This window comes from Acomys russatus, chromosome 26, assembly GCF_903995435.1.
Source record: "Acomys russatus chromosome 26, mAcoRus1.1, whole genome shotgun sequence".
In the NCBI taxonomy this organism is placed as follows: domain Eukaryota; kingdom Metazoa; phylum Chordata; class Mammalia; order Rodentia; family Muridae; genus Acomys; species Acomys russatus.
This window is the reverse complement of record NC_067162.1, coordinates 29,596,132-29,615,055: the sequence shown is the minus strand read 5'-3', so window position 1 is coordinate 29,615,055 and position 18,924 is coordinate 29,596,132. Positions and strand designations below refer to the sequence as shown.

Here is an 18,924-nt window from a genome sequence, read left to right as displayed (position 1 = left end):
CAGGTTTCTAGCCCAGTGATGTGAATGTATATCAAAGAAAATCATACTTGAAATGTTCGTAACTGTTTCATTAAAGTAGATTAAAAAACAAAAATCCCTCGGGTGTGCACAAGCTGCACTCCAGCCTGAGCCAGTTGTTCCATACTGTATAAACAGTGCCTTTTCACACCACGCCTTGCACAGAGAGACTATATTTTACAAAGAGAGCGCTGGTCTGTGTTTTGAGAGTGGAGAATGATGTCAACTTTGCTAGACATGTAAACACAAAGGCCATGCTGTCCTGTGGCCTTCCATGAAGTGGATTAAAAAAGAAAAACTAGTTAATCCACAAAAACTTCTCCTAGAGATTAAATTAGTCAGAAGTAAGAGTGAGGGAGGGGGGAGTCACAGGGGACAAGGAGATTGAAAAAAAAAACCAGGATGACCAATTCACGGGAAGATGAGATCTGAGAGAGACAGGGAATAGGAACCTCCTCTGCTGGACATGTCTAAACCTGTGACATCCTCACGCTACTTGTAAGACACTCCCTACAGTCAAATATCTTCACAGATATGCCGAGGTCATGCAAGGGTCGGCCTCACGGGATCAGCAGAATCCTTGGGGGTAAAAACAAACATCAGCAGACTCAAAGGAACCAGCCCTACTCTTCTGGCCATGCACACAGACAGACAGACAGACAGAAAGACAGACAGACAGACAGTCAGACACATACACACACACACACACACACACACACACACACACACACACTAACAAACACAAACAAAAAACAATAGTCTCAAAAAGCTAATAGATACTCAGACCTACTTGTCACAAAACTGTTACCACTTGCCATCTTGGGACACAAATAGACTCCATTGATAGATTGTGTTATATATTCATCATAGGTGACATTTGATTTATAAACACAATAGGCAGAAATGTTTTCCCTTTGTTCACAACCTTGGAGGCTGATCAGGGTACTATATTCTGAAAGTGTACGCACCACATGCCTGTAGTGAAACCTTGTCTCCAATGGGATGTTAGTAAGGGTTGGGTCTTTAGGAGCTGTCACAGGAGACCAGGAGACCTAAAAAAGCCAGTACTGAGAATTGAATCCAGACTCAGCAACACTCTAGATAAGATCTCTACCACTGGGGTGTATTCCCATAACCTTGGAGTTTATTTACTCTTTGGTAATTTCATACATGAACACAGTGTGCCCAGATAATGGACACCATTATTTACCCCATCTTCCCAGTTGAAGACACAAGACTCAATCTCTGGTATAGAGATCTAGCAAAAGGTAGCGCATGTGCTGGTATCTAGACCTTGAGATTATTGCTGTCCCAAAGTATAAAACACATTTCTATTGTTTATAAGCCACATGTTATGATACATGCATGTTCATACATGTATATCATATGTACTATTGAGAGGCAGTGCATGTATATAGGATGGGCAGCCCTTTATCCTGAGATCATGAAACCCTCCTGCTCCAGTCTTTCCAGGAGCTGAGCCACAGACATCCATCTCGGACTGAACTAGCAGCAGCTTATGCTGACTTCCAAGGCAGCAGGAACTGATGGAGGCAGCAGGTCTGCGGCTCATCAGATGTGCTACAAGTCATTTGTAGATATGAGAATGCTTGGTGGATGGTAAGAGATGGATATGCAAGTTTGACACTCAACCGGCTCTGATGTAGACAATTACCCCAAAGCTCCTAAAGAGGGAAGGCACAGAGAATTGGACGTACAGTCTTTCATATATCAGGTAAGCCCTCTACCACTGAGCTGTATTCCCAGAACCTTGGATTTTTTTTTTTCTTTCGGAAATTTCACAAACATAATTGTCATATGCATGCCTACCCCCACCACTCCCAAGACCCCCCAAAACCCCAAAACTGTGTTTTCCTTCCAACTTTATTCCTCCTCTTCCTTTTTCACCTCCTTCTCCTCCTCCTCTCCCTTTTTTTCTTCATCTCTCTTTTCCTCTTCAGCTCCTCTTCTTCCTTCTCCTCTTCTTCCTCCTCCCTCTACTTCTTTTCCTTTTCCTTATCCTCCTCTTTGTTTTCCTTCTTCCTTTCTTCTCCTCCCTTTTCTCCTACCCCTTTCATTTATAACCCACTAAATCAAATTATATTTTTTATGATTTTTTTCTACTTCCTTTTAAAGACAAGATTTCTCTGTGTAGCCCTGGCTGCCCTAATACTCCCTCAGTAGGCCAGACTGGCCTTGAACTCAGAGATCTACCAGCTTCTGCCTCCCAACTGCTGGATTAAAGGTGTGCTCCACCACCACCTACCAACCTTTTTTTTTTTTTTTTTTTTTTTGTATTATTTTATTCTGGAGACAGACCAAAACTAAAATTTTCCTGTTTTTCCAGGCACTTGCTCTAAAGCTCAGGCAGGTCTTAACTTGTGATCCCTGGCCTGAGCTCTCTAAGTAGCTACGATAGCAAGATTACGCCATCTGATCTGGCTTTATTTTATTTTTATGGTGCTGAGGGCTTTGTACATGCAGAGCAAGCTCTTTACCACTGTTATATCGCTAGTCTTACAACTTCTTTAAATGTTTAACACATGTGTCCCATGACAGCAATTCTGGTCTAGGTTGTAAATACAAAAATGGGATATACATGTGATCACATAAAATCATGTGTGAGAATATCCATACAGCTTATTAAAACCCAAACCTGGAATGGGTGGTCCTATAATCCTATAATCCAGTCTTCAGAAAGCAAGGCAGTGAGATTATGAGATCCTCGGTTCTATAGAAACCATGTCTCCAAAAAAAAAATAGCTAAACAACAAGGTCATCAGTTGTGTATAGATTAAGTGGATAAAATGTGTGCACAATTGGATGGCATTCCACAGTAAAGGGAAACAAAAACATTATGTGAAGAGATAGCCAGTCACAAGACATTCTATTTATATTGGATTTAAGACAAAACCCAACATGGCAAGATAAACTAATGTCATGTTTCCTTTGAAACAGGCCTAAAGGTAGAGAATTACAGCAGAAGGGCCCGAGGAAACCCTGTGGGAAGTAGGGGGAATGTTCTAGATCTGATTCAGGGCCAGTTACAAGTCTCAAGAATTTTCTCAGACTTAATAAACCAGACACCTAAAAGAGATTAATTTATTGGCATTTGAACAACCCACCAAGTCTGAGGGTTTAGTTCACGGGTGGAACACTTGCCCTTATATGCACAAGGCCTAGGATCAGTCCCTAGCACCATATTAAAAAAAATCACACTCAAGCTATTTTCTTCTTGCTGTATGTAAGGTATTTTATTTATGTGTGATAATATGAATGTATATGTAAAAAAGAAAAAATTAATAATAAAGGCAAACAAATGAGGCAATTGTTAGAAGCCTAAATCTCCTGAGTCTCTGCTGGCAGTATGGCGTGTGTATACAGGACTGAGAAGTGGAGGCATGCTAGCACCAGGGACGTCACTCACGCTGTACATACAGAACGGAAACAACCTACAAGGTCAGTGTCCTGACAGGAAAGTCTCCCCTGTCCCCAGGTCAAGTCAGCAGGATTCCATGTTATCCCTGAAATGCCTTTGTTTACACATTCCACCAGGAGAGGGCACAAGATGTAATCCTGAGACCTCTACACAGAGAACTGTTTGTCACCACACAGCAAATCTGTGGGCATCTTGACCCTGGATTCTTCAATCAATAGAATAGAACGTTTATTACCATTGTTTGTAAGTTACCGAGGTTATGTTTTTTGTTTGGTTGTGGAGATGTGGGTTTTGGTATCTACCCAGGATTATGTAAGCCTCCCATCTCAGCCTCTAAATATCTGAGGATGGTCTGGGGCATGGAGAAGAGGAGAGTGATGATGGGAAGAAGATAGTGGAATAAAAAGAAGAATGAAAGGAGGGAGGGAAAGAGGGAGGAAGGAAGGAATGGAGGGAGGGAGGGATAGAGGAAGGAAGAAAAGAAGAAAGGAAAGGATGGATTGAACAAGAGAAAGAAGGAGCCTAGTCCCAGTGAAGAGTTAAAGAGGATAGATATACATTTTGGCTCACACACCCATACTGTAATGTGAGCATTTATTGGCTTTAATAAAAGTTTGCCCAGAAGGATAAGGAGTAACACATACAGGGTTTGACATACATGTCTTTTTAAAAACTGAGGTTAGAAGTGCTTCTGTGAGTGCTGGAACAAATGAAAATACTTAGATTGCTTTGTAACCTCTGAATGACCCCATCTTCCCTCAACCCTACACGCCTTTCCTGACACAGGGCACTACAGTTCTGCATGCTTCTCCTGAGCCCCCTTCAGCTCCTGGATCTTCTGGGGCAGAGTCTTGGTCCAGAACTGCAGCCTTCTGGCCTTCAGGGCTCGGCCCACAGCAGGATGGATGTCCAGCTGCAGGTACTGCTCCTCATGGTCCAACATGGGCCAGTAGGGCAGACCCTCGCTGTTGGGGTTCCTGTGGATATAGCACTCGTGGTTCACTCTGGTACAAAGCCTGACCTCCTAGTTTGGGAGAAGGCAGTGGAACAATTCACCCAGTGGTTAAAGGGGCTCATGGGCCAGGTGCCCTGACATGCAGATACATATGTCACTAACTATTTTCTCCTTCATGTGGGGAAAGACCACGTGACCTGTTTTATGTCTCCTTCTAAGAGGCAAGATATAAAGAACAGCATCATAGCACTATAGCCCACAGCACCATAGCACTATAACCCACCAGCCAGGTCTTTGTGAGATGACTAATATCTGACAACTGCAAAGTATCTGTATAAAGGTGTTATTGTGTAGAGACGAGTCCATCTTGTGAAAGAAGATCCATGCATGCTGAGAAGGTGACCATCCAAAGGGGAGCCCTAGATATGGATCTACATTGAGAGAGAGAGAGAGACAGAGACAGAGAGAGAGAGAGAGAGAGAGAGAGAGAGAGAGACAGAGACAGAGGCAGAGGCAGAGAGACAGAGAGAGAGAGACAGAGACAGAGAGAGGGAGGGAGGGAGATTCTCACCCGTGTCTTGCAAAGTTGGCCCAGTACTTCATCATCCTTCTGTTCAGCAGCTTCTCCTCCTCAGTGAAGTTAACTAGAACCATGAGGAAGACAAAGGTCGAAGTACATGCCACCTCACACACTACCAGCTCACTCATCACACTCACCATCCTTTCTGTTGTCTGACCCCAGACTGTTGCCTTTTTTTTTTCCTTCCATTTTAATTATCCAATATCGATAGATCCATGCAAGCTTATAATTGAATTCCTGCCCCGGCTGTCTGTCAGGTCCTCCATCACAAGTGAGGCTGGGAAGGGTCCAGATTCTAATCTAAGTGTGATTTGTGGATTATGGTACGGTACACATTTGAATCTGTTCTCTCCCAGGACATGGACTGGAGAGAACTCCCAAATGGAGTGGAAGCTCAGGAGTTCACTAGGGAGTCATCTGGGACCTCATTTACCTCAATAAAAGAAAGGAAGGCTCACCATTCATGCCAAAAAGCAAAGACCCAAAGACAAAAGGAATCTCATCAGCATGGTCAGCCTTGACATGGTGCGGCCTTACATCCTTGAGGAAGCTGGGTTGATGCTGGAACTCATAGAAGTAGACAGGAGCGTGGGAACCTGAAGGTGGCAACAGATAGTGACATAGTTGACCCTCATCTGAAGTTTTTCTGATATACGTTTGGTGACAGATACCTTGATAAAAAGTTACCTGGAATCATAAAAGTCAAATGGGAGAGGAAGCTCCAGACTGGAGTACCAGCTGTGGAAACCCCCTTGGCTAAGCCGTGCCCATGGCCTTCCTAGCTGAGTGGTTTTGTTGAGTCAATAGAGCAATCCATTTTCTCCTCTGAACCTTCATTTCACTCTCTTAAACTAGACACACAGAGACCTGGGGACCACACTGCTACATGGTGTTTACCAGTGACCCACATTGCTGAGATGCTCCCCTAGTCCTTGTCTCAGTTTTACTCACGTTGAAAATGTGCTACTTGGAGTGCAGGGATCCCAAACATGAAGTCTCCCATCATCTCTGTGAACAGCAGTTTGAGGGCTTGGGGATCCTCAGTGTCCCCCATATACTCTTCCATTAGCAGGTCACCACACTCAGGAGGCAGCAGCATCTACACCGAAGACATCAGGGATGATGAAGTGAGGCATATTCTAGGTTAGGTAGACAACAGCCTTTGGTATTGGAAGAATGGGGCCTGGGATGACCCAGATTAAACCATATTAATACAGGTGCTGTGTGAGAAGGAGATATGCCTCACCATTTCTGCTGCTGTCTTCTTCAGAACAGCCTGTAGGTTCTCTCTGCTTAGTTCCTTTATTGTCTGACTAGTGCCCATGATCTTAGAGACAGAAGACAGTCTTAGTGGGATCTGATGGACTTGGGTTAAAGATGTATTCAGTTCCCATTGCTTAGCATATGGGTCTCCAGGATCCTTTAGGATTGGAACTCTCTCTCACCATGGGAATGGTCCAACCACACTCATCATTGTTGACTCCAATGATGCTGAGGACAGGATGAAAATCCACAGAAGCCAACAACTCTTTGGGATGTCTGGGTAGGAACTCCCCATCCACCACAGCAGGGATCATCATGAAGGCCTGAGGGGGCATTAAACATCAATGCTGAAGGTTAATGAAATAAATATCCTGATGTCCACTGAGCTCCTTCCACAATTTCCTCATTTCTTACTAGTTTCAGGGTGATGTGGTTACACTGGAGGAGAGTCTACACTTAGATTAGCCCATCTTGATGTTTATTTTGACACAGAACTGAAAGAACACAAAGTCATAAAGATAAAGGATTTGCTTCAGAATCCCACATCATGTAGACCAGGTCCTTCTAGACACAAAACACTCCCAACCTTGTTAATGGCCAGAATCTCTGCTTCACTCTTGCCTCTCAGACAGCGCACCAGGGCCTCTGAGTCCTTGGCCTCACATCCAGATAGATTGACCATCTTCTGTTAAGGAAACAATCATGACAAGAGTTGTCAATCCCAGCTCAATTCTATTGCATCTAACTCCTGCAACTACACTGTGTGCTGTGTGGATTGGAGTAAGTATACACTGTTCCCGTTGCCCTATTACTCAGAGGTGACAGCCAGCAGGCAGTGCCCTTTCTAGCTGCACACCATTTCCTTCTGCTTAGGGTAATTTTGTTTTCTCTGCCCATAGTTCTGGGTTTCGTGCATGAGGGAAGGAGTAAATGTGCCAAAGTTTGTGTATGTAGATCAGAAGACAAAGTCTCAGTCTTCACTGCCCCCTTATCTAACAGCGTATCTCTGTTGCTGTCTACACTGAACTTGTCTGTGAACATCTAGGGATTCTTTTGTCTCTGCCTCTCACCGGACCAGAGGAACATTGTAATTATAGATTCGTGTTACTATCTCCAGTGTTTTATGGGTTCTGGGGATTTGAACTTATGTCCTTAGGCTTGCATTCCAAGTACTTTTTAAAACCAATTTACCAGCTCCCAAAACCATGTATACTCATTTTTGTCATGAATAGAAATTGTAAGCAGATGGCTGGTTGTTACATAATCACCCAGTATAAAGTAGAGGTGAGATGTTAACCCCTAAGTCTCTCAGAGCATATTGGAAAGAAGTTATTTTCCATGACTCTTGTTTTCCCCACTAGCAAAACACCAAAGAACAAGAATATGAAGGCTGAGGCAGCTGACTAGGGCTATGGTGGTTGAGGGCACTCACTGTGTAGATCATCTCAGAGGTGTCAGAGATAAAGCCAGGCAGCACAGCCACCCCACTCTCCATGATGGCTCTGTGGAAGAGTCCTTGGGACATGGGGGACACAACATGTGAAGACACACTTGTGCCACCTGCTGATTCACCAAAAATAGTGACCTGGTCAGGGTTGCCTCCAAAGCGGGCGATGTTCTGCTGGACCCAGCGTAGGGCGGCCACTTGGTCCAAGTAGCCCCAGTTGCCTCTGGCATGCTGGTCTCCAGTGCTGAGAAGTGGGAAAGATGGAGATCAAAGGACTGTCTAGGTTCTGCTCAACATCCATTGCCCAACCCTAGGCTCACCTGAAGAAGCCCAGGACACCCAGGCGATACTGGATAGTGATGACCAGCACATCTTCAGTAGCGGACAGTATGGATCCATCATACATGGAAGCCATGCCTACAACTAGTCCACCACCATGGATCCACACCATCACCTGGAGAAGTCAAGGAGATACCAAGAAGCTCCTAGGCAGTCCAAGCTCTGCTGGACTGGTTATTAGAATATCAATTGTTGGGACTCTATGCAGCTATGGAAATACATACAAATCCTCAGGACTTCGGGGCCTTGGCCATGGCCAGGGTCATCTACTAGCCACATCAGTGTCTTTCTAGTCCCAATCCATACCATGTGTTGCAGTTTGAAATAGTGCATCTGTATATAAAGTAATGTCAACATTACTCTGACTCTTTGTAGTGGGACAAAGAGGGGAGTCTCCACAGATATTTCCCCAGATTAAAAAAGGGAAGGGTCATCAGCTCTCATTGGCACAACAGATAATCCAAAAGTAGAAATGTGGATGACCTCAATGTTGGGGTCATGAGCACCTAAGTGATTCTGCAGGGCTCAGGTTGTAGCCTGTGTCCTGGTTTTAGCAAAGAGCTAGAGACTGTGATTGCTCAGTGCTCCAGTGCTCTGTGTCCCACACCCAGGTTTCAGCTGCACAGGGTGCCTGAAAAGGCCTTTTATAACCCAAATAAGGTGAGAGTCTCCATCAGAGTCCACCCTGCAGTGGAGCTCAGGTTGCTTTTGTCACTTCTCACCATCTTGAAGAAATGCCCTCTCCCCAAGCTGACTATGGCCTGACACTCACAGGCAGGCTGGAGCCCTCATGGGCATGAGCTGGAGCATAGATGTTGAGGTACAGACAGTCCTCGGACATAGGGATGGGAGGCGTGGCCAGATTCATTTCCTTCAGACCCTCTATATTGATTATTTCCAAATTTTGCAGACACCTGATAAAAAATAGTGGTTCCAAGAGACATATATTGATCAAAACCAAATGTGAGTCTGGATTTTTTTCTTAGCCACCATCACCTGTTGCTCCCCACAATGCCCTGTTACCACATTATCCCCACCTAATTTTGTTCTAACCACAGGAAAGGCCACAGGCTCCATGAGACCTGGGGTAAAGCCAGATTTCTAGGATTTCCTGTTCAATGGCACTTGGCCCTGAAGGTCATCACAGTGACTGTGAGGGTGGCTTAGCCTGTATCCATCACGGCTGTCATCCTCAGGGACCTGAAGTGTATTCTCCTGGATTCAGGGGGCGCTTTCTACTTAATAAGTCACTTCCCCTAATGCCTATAGATCCTGCCCATTGCGGCAGAGAATACTGGGCTTAGTTTGAATCTGTGAACAATTTTATCTTTGTTCTCCATAGTGCCTGCATCTAATTCCCTATGAGTTAGGGCCAAGTTCTGACCTGGCACAGTTGTCCTGCTCAACCTTAGCACATCATGAGAAAAATGCATGGGGCATTCCCCCACAAGGAGAGAAAACTGCTGTGTAGCTGAGATGGAAAAACACTTCAACATGGCCCAGAGCTCAGAGAACATTCTCATGCAAATGAGAAACCCCCTGGGTCCAGAACTTACATGGCTGGATATGAGGTCACTTCTCTCACACCACTCCATGGTTCAGAGGTCTCAGGAGGTGCAAAGCGCAGTGCTCCTACAGGTGGCTTAGCAAATGGAATTCCCAGGAAAGTGTGGACCCCAATGTTGGTGTCCTTCACATGGATGAGGCTGCCTTGGACCTGGCCTGTCTGTGTGTTCCTGATAGGCCTGGCCTCTGATGAGTCCTGACCTGTGGATGGAGAGATGCCATCAGGGTTAGTTTTCTGTGATCAGCTGCCAGATGACTGTGAGATTTCCATCTCACTGTTCCCAGGGCACAGAAGAAGGGAACCCAGGTCCCGCAGTTCAGCTGTGGGGTGTGAGTGTGGGAGCTTTTCTGTCCCTGAGGACCAAGAACTTTTCCTATTACCCCTTTGAAGGGCATCAGAACATTTCACTAGCCAAGGAGGTCACACACTCACATCCATTTGGCCACATGAATTTAGGATTATTGTCACTCTTCTCCCAAGTCAGTAGTAGCTAGTCACAGCCATACAGGAGGAGGGAAAATGCCTTCTCGCTTTCCTGTGAATTGTCCACTGCTCTCTCCAGAGCTCCTTACACAGAGCTGTCTCCTCAGTGTGGAGTGACCGTAGGTGTCTCTGACTCTCTATGTGCTAGTGGGCTCACAACATGTGTGGGCTTTTCTTGGGGAATTGGTAGATACATGTTTCCCATATTTTTATCTATTGCACCAGTCCTCAACTTAAGGGTCATGGCCATTGGGAAACACATATATAATGGTATTAGGAACTGAGACACCACTCAATAGTCAAATTATAGTTAGGAAGTAGCAATAAAAACAGTCACGGTTAGGGGTTTCTAAAACCATTGGATATATGTATTTTCCTATGGTCAAAACACTCAGTTTGAGAACCACTGATCTAATATTTCTCTTAGCCGCCCACCCCGTGCCTTCCCTCCCACAAGCTCAGCCTCTGACTGACATGCAGAATTCAGCAGCTCTGACCCCAGTCAGTCCCCGTGGCCTGTGTAGGGAGCCTCACCCTGCACATGGAGGAGGAGAAGCAGGAGTCCAAAGAGCACAGCATTCAGCCAGCTGCGCAGTTGGTTCAGCGGCATCATCAGCTCCAGGCCTGAGTCTGTGCTGCTAGGACGACCACGTTTCACAAAGAGGAAGTAGAATCCGTGAGGCTTGCCCACACAGGAATTTAAACCAAAAGGATGTAGGCGGGAACTTGGTGTGGTTGGTCAAAGTTCTCTTGAAAGAAAACAGTTAGAAGTGACTGGAGCCGGTGGCTAGGAGGCAGGGCAAAGTCGCCTCTGCAGTTTCCGTTCCCTCTTTGGCCTCCTGGAAAGGCAGGAGATCTGAAGCTCTTCTGGGACCAGGAACACTGTCCCCACACCTGGGCAGAAAGCTGTAATAGGAGAAACCAGAGACTATCTGTGAGTATGTCACATTCAAGATGTCACAGCAGAGACAGGCAAATGCAGGAGCTCTGACTGTGACCTTCATCCTCAAGACTCCTTTGAGCTATGAAGATTCAGTTTACTGAGTCTGCTTCCAGGGTGTCTGATCCCTACACTTATCTTAGATCTGCCTGGACCCTCTCCCTGTTAAGTTATACCGGAATTCTGGTGCTTTTAAAGTCCACAGCCCCTATTCACACCACTATTATGATGTGTCTCCTATAGTGGCCAGCTCCTGTCCAGATCAACTCCACAGTCATTCATCCATGTAACAAATAGTTTTAATTATTTGCATTTATTGTACTTGTGTACATGTACATGTGGGGCGGGGGGTAGTGTGCTCCCAGGCCATGGCTCACATACGGAGGTAAAAGGAGAATTTATGTTAAGTTCATATCCTCTTTCCACTGTGTGAATCTCAACGTGGAGCTTCTGTTATCAGGATTGGAGCAAAGTTCTCTTACCACACCCTGATCACTCTCACTTTTAACCACGGGACAAGTATCTATTGGGTGTCTGCTGGCTCCAACACCAAAGTACATCTATGATAAAACTGAGATGTAATTTTAAAAATAGAAGTCTGAGAATCAGACAGAACCCTGACACTATACATCATGAGTGCATCATCAGGATCCCATGCCCAGTCCAGTCTGACTCCCTGGAGGAAGTGCTGTGGACATCAGTGTCAGACAGCCTTTAGTGAACCTGAGAATTGGCCTTGGCTCCAAATTACGATCGCCATCACTATTATCCAAGTAATAATCTAGAGCCTTACAGCATGTCGCTACAGGACTTCTTCCTTGGTGTCCCTCTGGGTGTTTCCCTGGCACAACACAGTATGGGTTTCCTGCCTCCTCTAATAAACAGGACTCCTTTAATTCAGTGTCACCCTTCCAATGTACTCTTGTCCTGTTGGTGGTTTTAGCCATTTTTGGGTAACTCTTCTCTCTATTCCAAGTTACATGACCAAAGAAACTGCTGGACCAGGAGGGCTGAGAAGCTCCCAGTGCCTCTAATCTTGGGATGAGGGAACTAGATCTTAACAGATGCTGGACATCTCTGTGCTTCTTCTTTTCTTTTTTAAGATATTTATTTGTTTATTATTTATACAATATTCTGCCTGCATGCCAGATGGCACCAGATCTTATTATCGATCGTTATGAACTTCTTCTTCCCCTTCTTCTTCTTCTTCTTCTTCTTCTTCTTCTTCTTCTTCTTCTTCTTCTTCTTCTTCTTTGTCTGGTTTCCTGAGACAGGTTTTTTTCTGTGTAACAGCCCTGGATGTTCTAGACTTCCTTTGTAGACCAAGTCAGTCTTGAACTCACAGAACTTTACCTGCCTCTGTCTGTGGAGTACTGGGATTAAAGGAGTGTGCCACCATGCCCAGTATCCGTAGGCTTCTTAATCCCAGACATTTTGTAGCTCAGCTAGGGAAATCCCTTGTGCTCTGCTACTCATGGTATCATCACTCAGAGGCCCTGTGTTGATGATGGTCATGGACACATTGTAAGTGTGAAATGAAGAAGTCACCCAGGTTTGTTCTGTGGAGGGATTCAGGGAGTCAGTAGAGAGAGCATGAGATAGAGATGAGAGAGATAGAGATAGATAGATAGATAGATAGATAGATAGATAGATAGATAGAACGAGTGAGGGAGAGTGTGTGTAGAGGCTCAACTTCATGAAAACACCTTCAATAACATACTGCTATTTGCCAATAAAATATAAGCTGATTTAAGCTCTGTATAGCCAAGTGTAGGCAAAGACATGGAGCTACTAGCATGATCACACACAACTGGAGGAGATATAAAATGATATATTCATTACAGATGTCAGTTTGACAATCTCATTAAAAGTTAAGTGTATTTCTCCTGTGAATGAGTAATTCTATGTCTAGACCTTTAGTTCAAGGAACTGAAGACACCAATCATAAAAACTCATACTTCAAAAGTTCACAAGAGCTCAGTTAAAAGTAACCAACATCAGGTCACCTAGATGTGCATCAACTGAGCTGGTAAAATGTGTTGTGTGCCTACTTGAATCTCAAAGAGGCTTTGTATAGTAGCAGGACCAGTCACAAAGGATTCCTTTTCTGTTATAGGATAGCCAGGGCTATGATTTTTTTTAATTATACGCAGTTCCCAAACTGTCACATCAGACAGTGGCTGTCCAGGAGCAGACACCAGGCAATGACTGACAGAGAAACTAGAAAGAATTTTTATCAACGAAAGATATGGCCTCCTAGTTAAGTGCAGGTGGTTGCATAGCTCATTTTTAATGCAAAATTTGCCCATCTATGCCAGTAAGTGGGCAGATTTGGTGGTACAAAAATCAATATACAATCCCTGCCTAACAGGTCCACCTAGGGCACAGCCAACAGAAGTGAACTACTCTCTGCTCCCTGAGCTCCATAACCCACTGTCAAGAGCAGGCCTGCCAGGCCCAGGAACATCTGTGTTAGACACCACCTCCTAATCTACTGCTGCTGGGTCCACCTAGAATACAGACAGCAGATGTGAGCTGTGCTCTCTCTCCTCAGCTCCAACTTCAGGCCCAGGGTTCCATCTTACTTCCTACAAAGGCTTGTCGGATCCCAAGAACATTCCACAGCCAGCAGAAGCGAGAAGCCCAAGGTTCTTCCTGCCTCCCCCAAGGAGTTCTTCTGGCATCAAGAAAATCCAGCCAACACCAGAGGCAACCAGATGGCTAAAGTCCAGCATAAATGAGGAATCAACAAAATCCAGGGCAATATGGCACCATCAGAGCCCAACTGTCCTACTACAGCAAGCCCTGGATATTTTAACACAACTGAAGCACAGGAAAGTGACCTTAAATCCAATCTTCTAAATATGATAGAGGCCTTTAAAAAGGAAATGAATAAATTCCTGAAGGAAATACAGGAAAATACAATCAAGCAGATGAAGGAAATGAACAAAAGTGTTCAAGGCATGAATTTGGAAATAGAAGCAATGAAGAAAACACAAACTGATGGAATCCTGGAGATGGAAAACCCAGGGAAGTGAGAAGGAACTACAGATGCAAGCATCACCAACAGAATACAAGAGATGGAAGAGAGACTCTCAGGCATTAAAGATACAACTGATCAACTGAAGATACATTGGTCAAAGAAAATGTTAAATTAGAAAAGCTCCTTACACAAAACACTTCATAAAATCTGGGATACTATAAAAAAAGATCAAACTTAAGAATAATAGGAATGAAGAAGGAGAGGACTCCAGCTCCAAGTTCCAGAAGACATTTTCAAAATTTGTAGAAAAAACACTTCTCCGACCTAAAGTAAGAGATGCCTATAAACATACAAGAAACTTACAGAATGCCAAATAGATTGGACCATAAATGAAACTCCTCCCACTACACAATGATCAAAACATTAAATGTACAGATCAAAGAAAAAATATTAAAGCTACAAGGGGGAAGGGCCAAGTAACATATAATTGTAGACCTATCAGAATTACACCTGACTTCTTAACAGAGACTCTAAAAGGTAGAAGGGCCCAGAAAGATGTCTTGCAGACTTGTAGAGACCACAGATGTCAGCCCAGACTACTATACCCAGCAAAACATTTAATCCCTATAGATGGAGAATACAATATATTCCATAACAAAGCCAAATTTAAACAATATCTATCCACAACCCCAATCCTATAGAAGATACTAGAAGGAAAACTCCAACCCAAGGAAGTTAGCTACATCCAAGAAAACAAAGGAGATTAAAAAAAAAAAAAACCAACACCAGCAAAACCAAAAGAAGGTAAGTGCCAGTGCATCTGTGCTCATGCCTGTGCATGCGCACACACATGCATATGGGTGCATGGACACACACACACACACACACACACACACACACACACACATACACACCCCTACAACCACCAACATCAAAATAGCAGGAATAAACAATCATTGCCATTAATATCTCTCAACATCAATGGATTCATTGTAGGCTTCACCTTTTCCAAATCTACTTTATTGAGGTTGGTTAATGCTAATACCTCCCTTCCAACCCACCTACCCTATATGGGAGAGAAAAGAGGTTAATGGGAACAGGAGAAGTAGAACTTGTTGAATTCAGTTCCTGGGAGCAATTCCCCTGGCATAGTTAGCAGGATTTCAGCAGACCAACAATTCCACCAAAGTTTCTGCTGGAACCTGGAATAGCAGCTGGAACCTGGAACCTCTAAGTGTTCTCTAGGAGGATCTCAAAGTAGAGTGATTAAAAGCCAACATACCAAGACCCAAAAAGCCCTTGCCTCCTGTTTTGAGCATATGTCCACCTCTTGTATCTTGGTGTAACTCTCACCAAGAAATGAAAGACCTGTATGGCAAGAACTTCAAGTCTCTGAAGAAGGGAATTGAAAATATCAAAAGATGAAAAAATCTCTCATGTTCCTGGATCTTTGGCCATCTTACCAAAAGCAATCTACAGAGTCAATGCAATTCCCATGGTGAGGATGTGGGGAGAGAGGAACACTCCTTCATTGCTGGTGGGAACGCAAACTAGTACAGCCACTTTGGAAATCTATCTGGTGCTATCTCAGAAAGATGGGAATAGGGCTTCCTCAAGACCCAGCTATTCCACTCCTTGGAATATACCCAGAAGATGCTCCAGCACACAACAAGAAAATTTGCTCAACCATGTTCATAGCAGCCTTATTCATAATTCCCATGAAACTTTCAACACAATTCTTTACAGACCTTGAAAGAGCAACCGTCAACTTCATATGGAAATAAAAGACCCAGGATAGCTAAAACAACTATGTATAATAAAAGAACTTCTAAAAGTATCAGCATCCCTGATTCCAAGCTGTACTACAGAGCAATGCTATTTAAAAACTGCATGGCATTGGCACAAAAACAGACAGGTAAATCAATGGAATATAATCAAAGACCCAGAAATTAAACCCATACACCTACGGACACTTGGTTTTCACAAAGAAGCCAAAACTATACAATGGGAAAAAAGAACGTATCTTCAAAAATGGTGCTGGTCTATATGGATGTCTGGTTGTAAAAGAATGCACCCTGTACAAACTCAAGTCCAAGTGGATCAAAGACCTCAACATAAAATCAAATACACTCAATCTAATAGAAGAGAAAGTGGGGAAGACCTTTGAACTCATTGGTACAGGAGCCAACTTCCTGAACAGAACACCAACAGCTCAGGCACTAAGATCAACAATTAATAAATGAAACCGAAAAGGTTCTGTAAGGCAAAAGACACTGTCAATAGAAGAAAAAGGCAGCCTACAGATTGGGAAAAGATCTTCATCAACCCTATCAATAGAGGGCTAATATTCAAGATATATAGAGAACTCAATAAATTAAACCCCAACAAACCAAATAATCCAATTAAACATGGGTACAGAGTTAAACAGAGAATTCTCAACAGAGGAATCTCTGGTGGAATAAAATCATTCAAAGAATTGCTCGACGTCCTTAGGCATCAGGGAAATACAAATCAAAATGACTCTGAAATTCCATCTTACACCAGTCAGAATGCCTAAGATCAAAACCTCAAGTGACAGCACATGCTGGTGAGGATGTGAAGAAAGGCCAACACTCCTCCATTGCTGCTGAGAGTGCAAACTTGTACAAACACCTTGGAAATAAATTTGGCATTTTCTCAGAAAATTGGGAGCAGTTCTACCTCAAGATCCAGCCATACCACTCCTGGGTATATACCGAAAAGATGCTCCACTGTACCACAAGGGCACTTACTCAACCTCGTGCATAGTAGCTTTATTCATAATAGCCAGAAACTGGAACTAACCTAGATGTTCCTCAACCAAAGAAACTGTGGTACATTTATGCAATGGATACTACTCAGCTATGAAAAACAAAGCCATTGTGTAATTTGCAGGCAAATGGATGAAACTAGAAAATATCATCCTGAGTGAGGTAACCCAGACCCTGAAATACAGGCATGGTATGTACTCACAAGTGGGCATTAGCCATAAACTATAGGGTAACCATGTTACAAGGCACAGACCCAAAGAAATATAGTAAGAAGGAGGGCCCAAGGGAGGATGCTTGAATCTCATTCTGAAAGGGAAATAGAATAAATTCCTGAAGTTGATGGAGGGAGGGAAGTGGGTGAGAGAAGGGGTGGGAAGGGGAGCAATGGTAGGGATCAGATGCGGGGTGAGGAAGAGTGCTTGGAGAGAGAATGGGAATCAGTGGGGGAGGTGGTTCCTGGGATGAGGCAGAGACCTGGTACAGCAGAGGCTGCAGGAAGCCTGTGGGCATGACCCTATCTGAGACTCCTAACAGTGGGAGAGATGGAGCATGAAGTGTCCACCTCCTGTAGCCAGGCAGGACTTCAAGTGGAGAAAGGGACACCAACCCACCCACAAAACTTTTGGTCAAAATATGTCCTGCCTACAAGATATGCAGGGATGGAGCAGATTGAGGGAATGGCCAACCAATGACTAGCCCATCTTGAGAGTCATCCAATGGAAAAGGGGCAACCCTATTAATAATACTCAGCCATGCTTGCAGACAAGAACATAGTATAACTGTCCTCTGAGAGGCTTCATCCAGCAGCTGATGGAAGAAGATTCAGATATCCATAGCCAAATAAAAGGTAGACCTGGGGTAGTCTTGTGATAGTTGGGCAAAGGACTGAGGGAGCCAGAGGAGACAAAGACACTACAAGAAGACCTACAGATTCAACTAATCTGGGCCAATGGTGGCTCACAGAGACTGAACCACCAACCAAAGGGCATACATGGGCTGGACCTAGGTCCTCTACACATACATGGTAGATGTGCAGCGTGGTCATCATGTGGGTTCTCTCACAATTGGAGCAGGCGCTGTCTCTGACTCTGTTGCCTGTTTTTGGATCCTTTTCCCTTAGCTGGGCTGACTTGTCTGGCCTCAGTGGGAGAGGATGCACTTAGTTCTGCTGCAACTTGGTGTGCCAAGGTGGGTTGGTACCCATGGGGAGCCTCCCATTCTCTGAGAGGAATGGGGAGGAGGGAGTGGGAGGGTGGTGGGACTTAGAGGAGAAGGGGGGTCTGCAATCATGATGTAAGGTGAATAAATAAATTAATTAATGTAAAACATCTTGGAGCATAATGGTATATGCCTATAACTTCAATACTTGTAAGGCTGAGGCAGGAGTACTGCTGTGAGCTTGGGCCCAGACTGAGCTATAAAGTGAGTTCAAGGCCAGACTGGGGTATACTTGAGAATGTCTCTAAGAACCAAGTCAATACAAAGACATAAAAAAAAAAAAAAAAAAAAGAATCAAGCTAACTGGCAAGATGGGTCACCAGTGAACAAACGTACTTGACATCAAGGTCGACAACCTGAGTTTAATCCCAACATCTCCTGCATGCAGGACAAACTGTAGGTCAAAAGTTTCATGGGTGGGTTGGAGTCCTTCTCTACCCACTGCAAGTCCCACCTGGCTCCATATCCCCTGCCTCTAGGAATCTCAGCCAGGGTCACCCCATAGACTCCTGGGGGCCTCTTGTGTCCTAGAGATGCTCCCCTACAGATTTTCTTTCTCTCTCTCTTGGTCCACCTTTCTCTGCCTTCCCAACACCTGATCCCTACCCCAGTTATCCTTTCCACTTCCTCTCCCACACAGCATCCTCCCTCTATCCACTTCGGATGTCTATTTTATTTCCTCTCTGAGAGAGATTCAAGCATCCTCTCTTGGGCCCTCCTTGGTTTCTTTGGGTCTGTGTGTTGTAGCATGGTTATCTTGTACATAATGGCTAATGTCCACTTATAATTGAGTACACAAAGGTGGTCTCTGTCGCCTCCTACTAGCTATTTTTTGTACTACAACTAAATTTTCCAGTTTTGCCTGGAGTCTTAACTTGTGATCCCTGTCCTCAGCTTTCTAAG

The 18,924-nt window shown here is 44.3% G+C and overlaps 1 protein-coding gene across 2 annotated transcripts in view; it reads right to left on the bottom strand.

Moving 5' to 3' along the window:
* Nucleotides 1–4,186: 4,186 nt before the first annotated feature.
* The window catches only part of LOC127209532 (acylcarnitine hydrolase-like), a 71,254-nt gene continuing 56,516 nt past the window's right edge, over nt 4,187–18,924 (bottom strand). The window contains exons 1-12 of one of the 2 annotated variants that reach the window (XM_051169192.1): nt 10,626–10,728; nt 9,598–9,808; nt 8,814–8,955; nt 8,023–8,156; nt 7,688–7,946; nt 6,842–6,940; nt 6,438–6,578; nt 6,239–6,319; nt 5,944–6,091; nt 5,451–5,588; nt 4,984–5,056; nt 4,187–4,434 (exon numbers count right to left, since the gene is read on the bottom strand). In XM_051169192.1, the coding sequence (XP_051025149.1) occupies nt 4,248–4,434; nt 4,984–5,056; nt 5,451–5,588; nt 5,944–6,091; nt 6,239–6,319; nt 6,438–6,578; nt 6,842–6,940; nt 7,688–7,946; nt 8,023–8,156; nt 8,814–8,955; nt 9,598–9,808; nt 10,626–10,704 (1,692 nt within the window). In that variant the 5' untranslated portion in view covers nt 10,705–10,728 and the 3' untranslated portion in view covers nt 4,187–4,247. Of the gene's footprint in view, nt 4,435–4,983; nt 5,057–5,450; nt 5,589–5,943; nt 6,092–6,238; nt 6,320–6,437; nt 6,579–6,841; nt 6,941–7,687; nt 7,947–8,022; nt 8,157–8,813; nt 8,956–9,597; nt 9,809–10,625; nt 10,729–18,924 lie in introns of those variants that run through there. The other variant, XM_051169188.1, reaches the window with a different exon arrangement.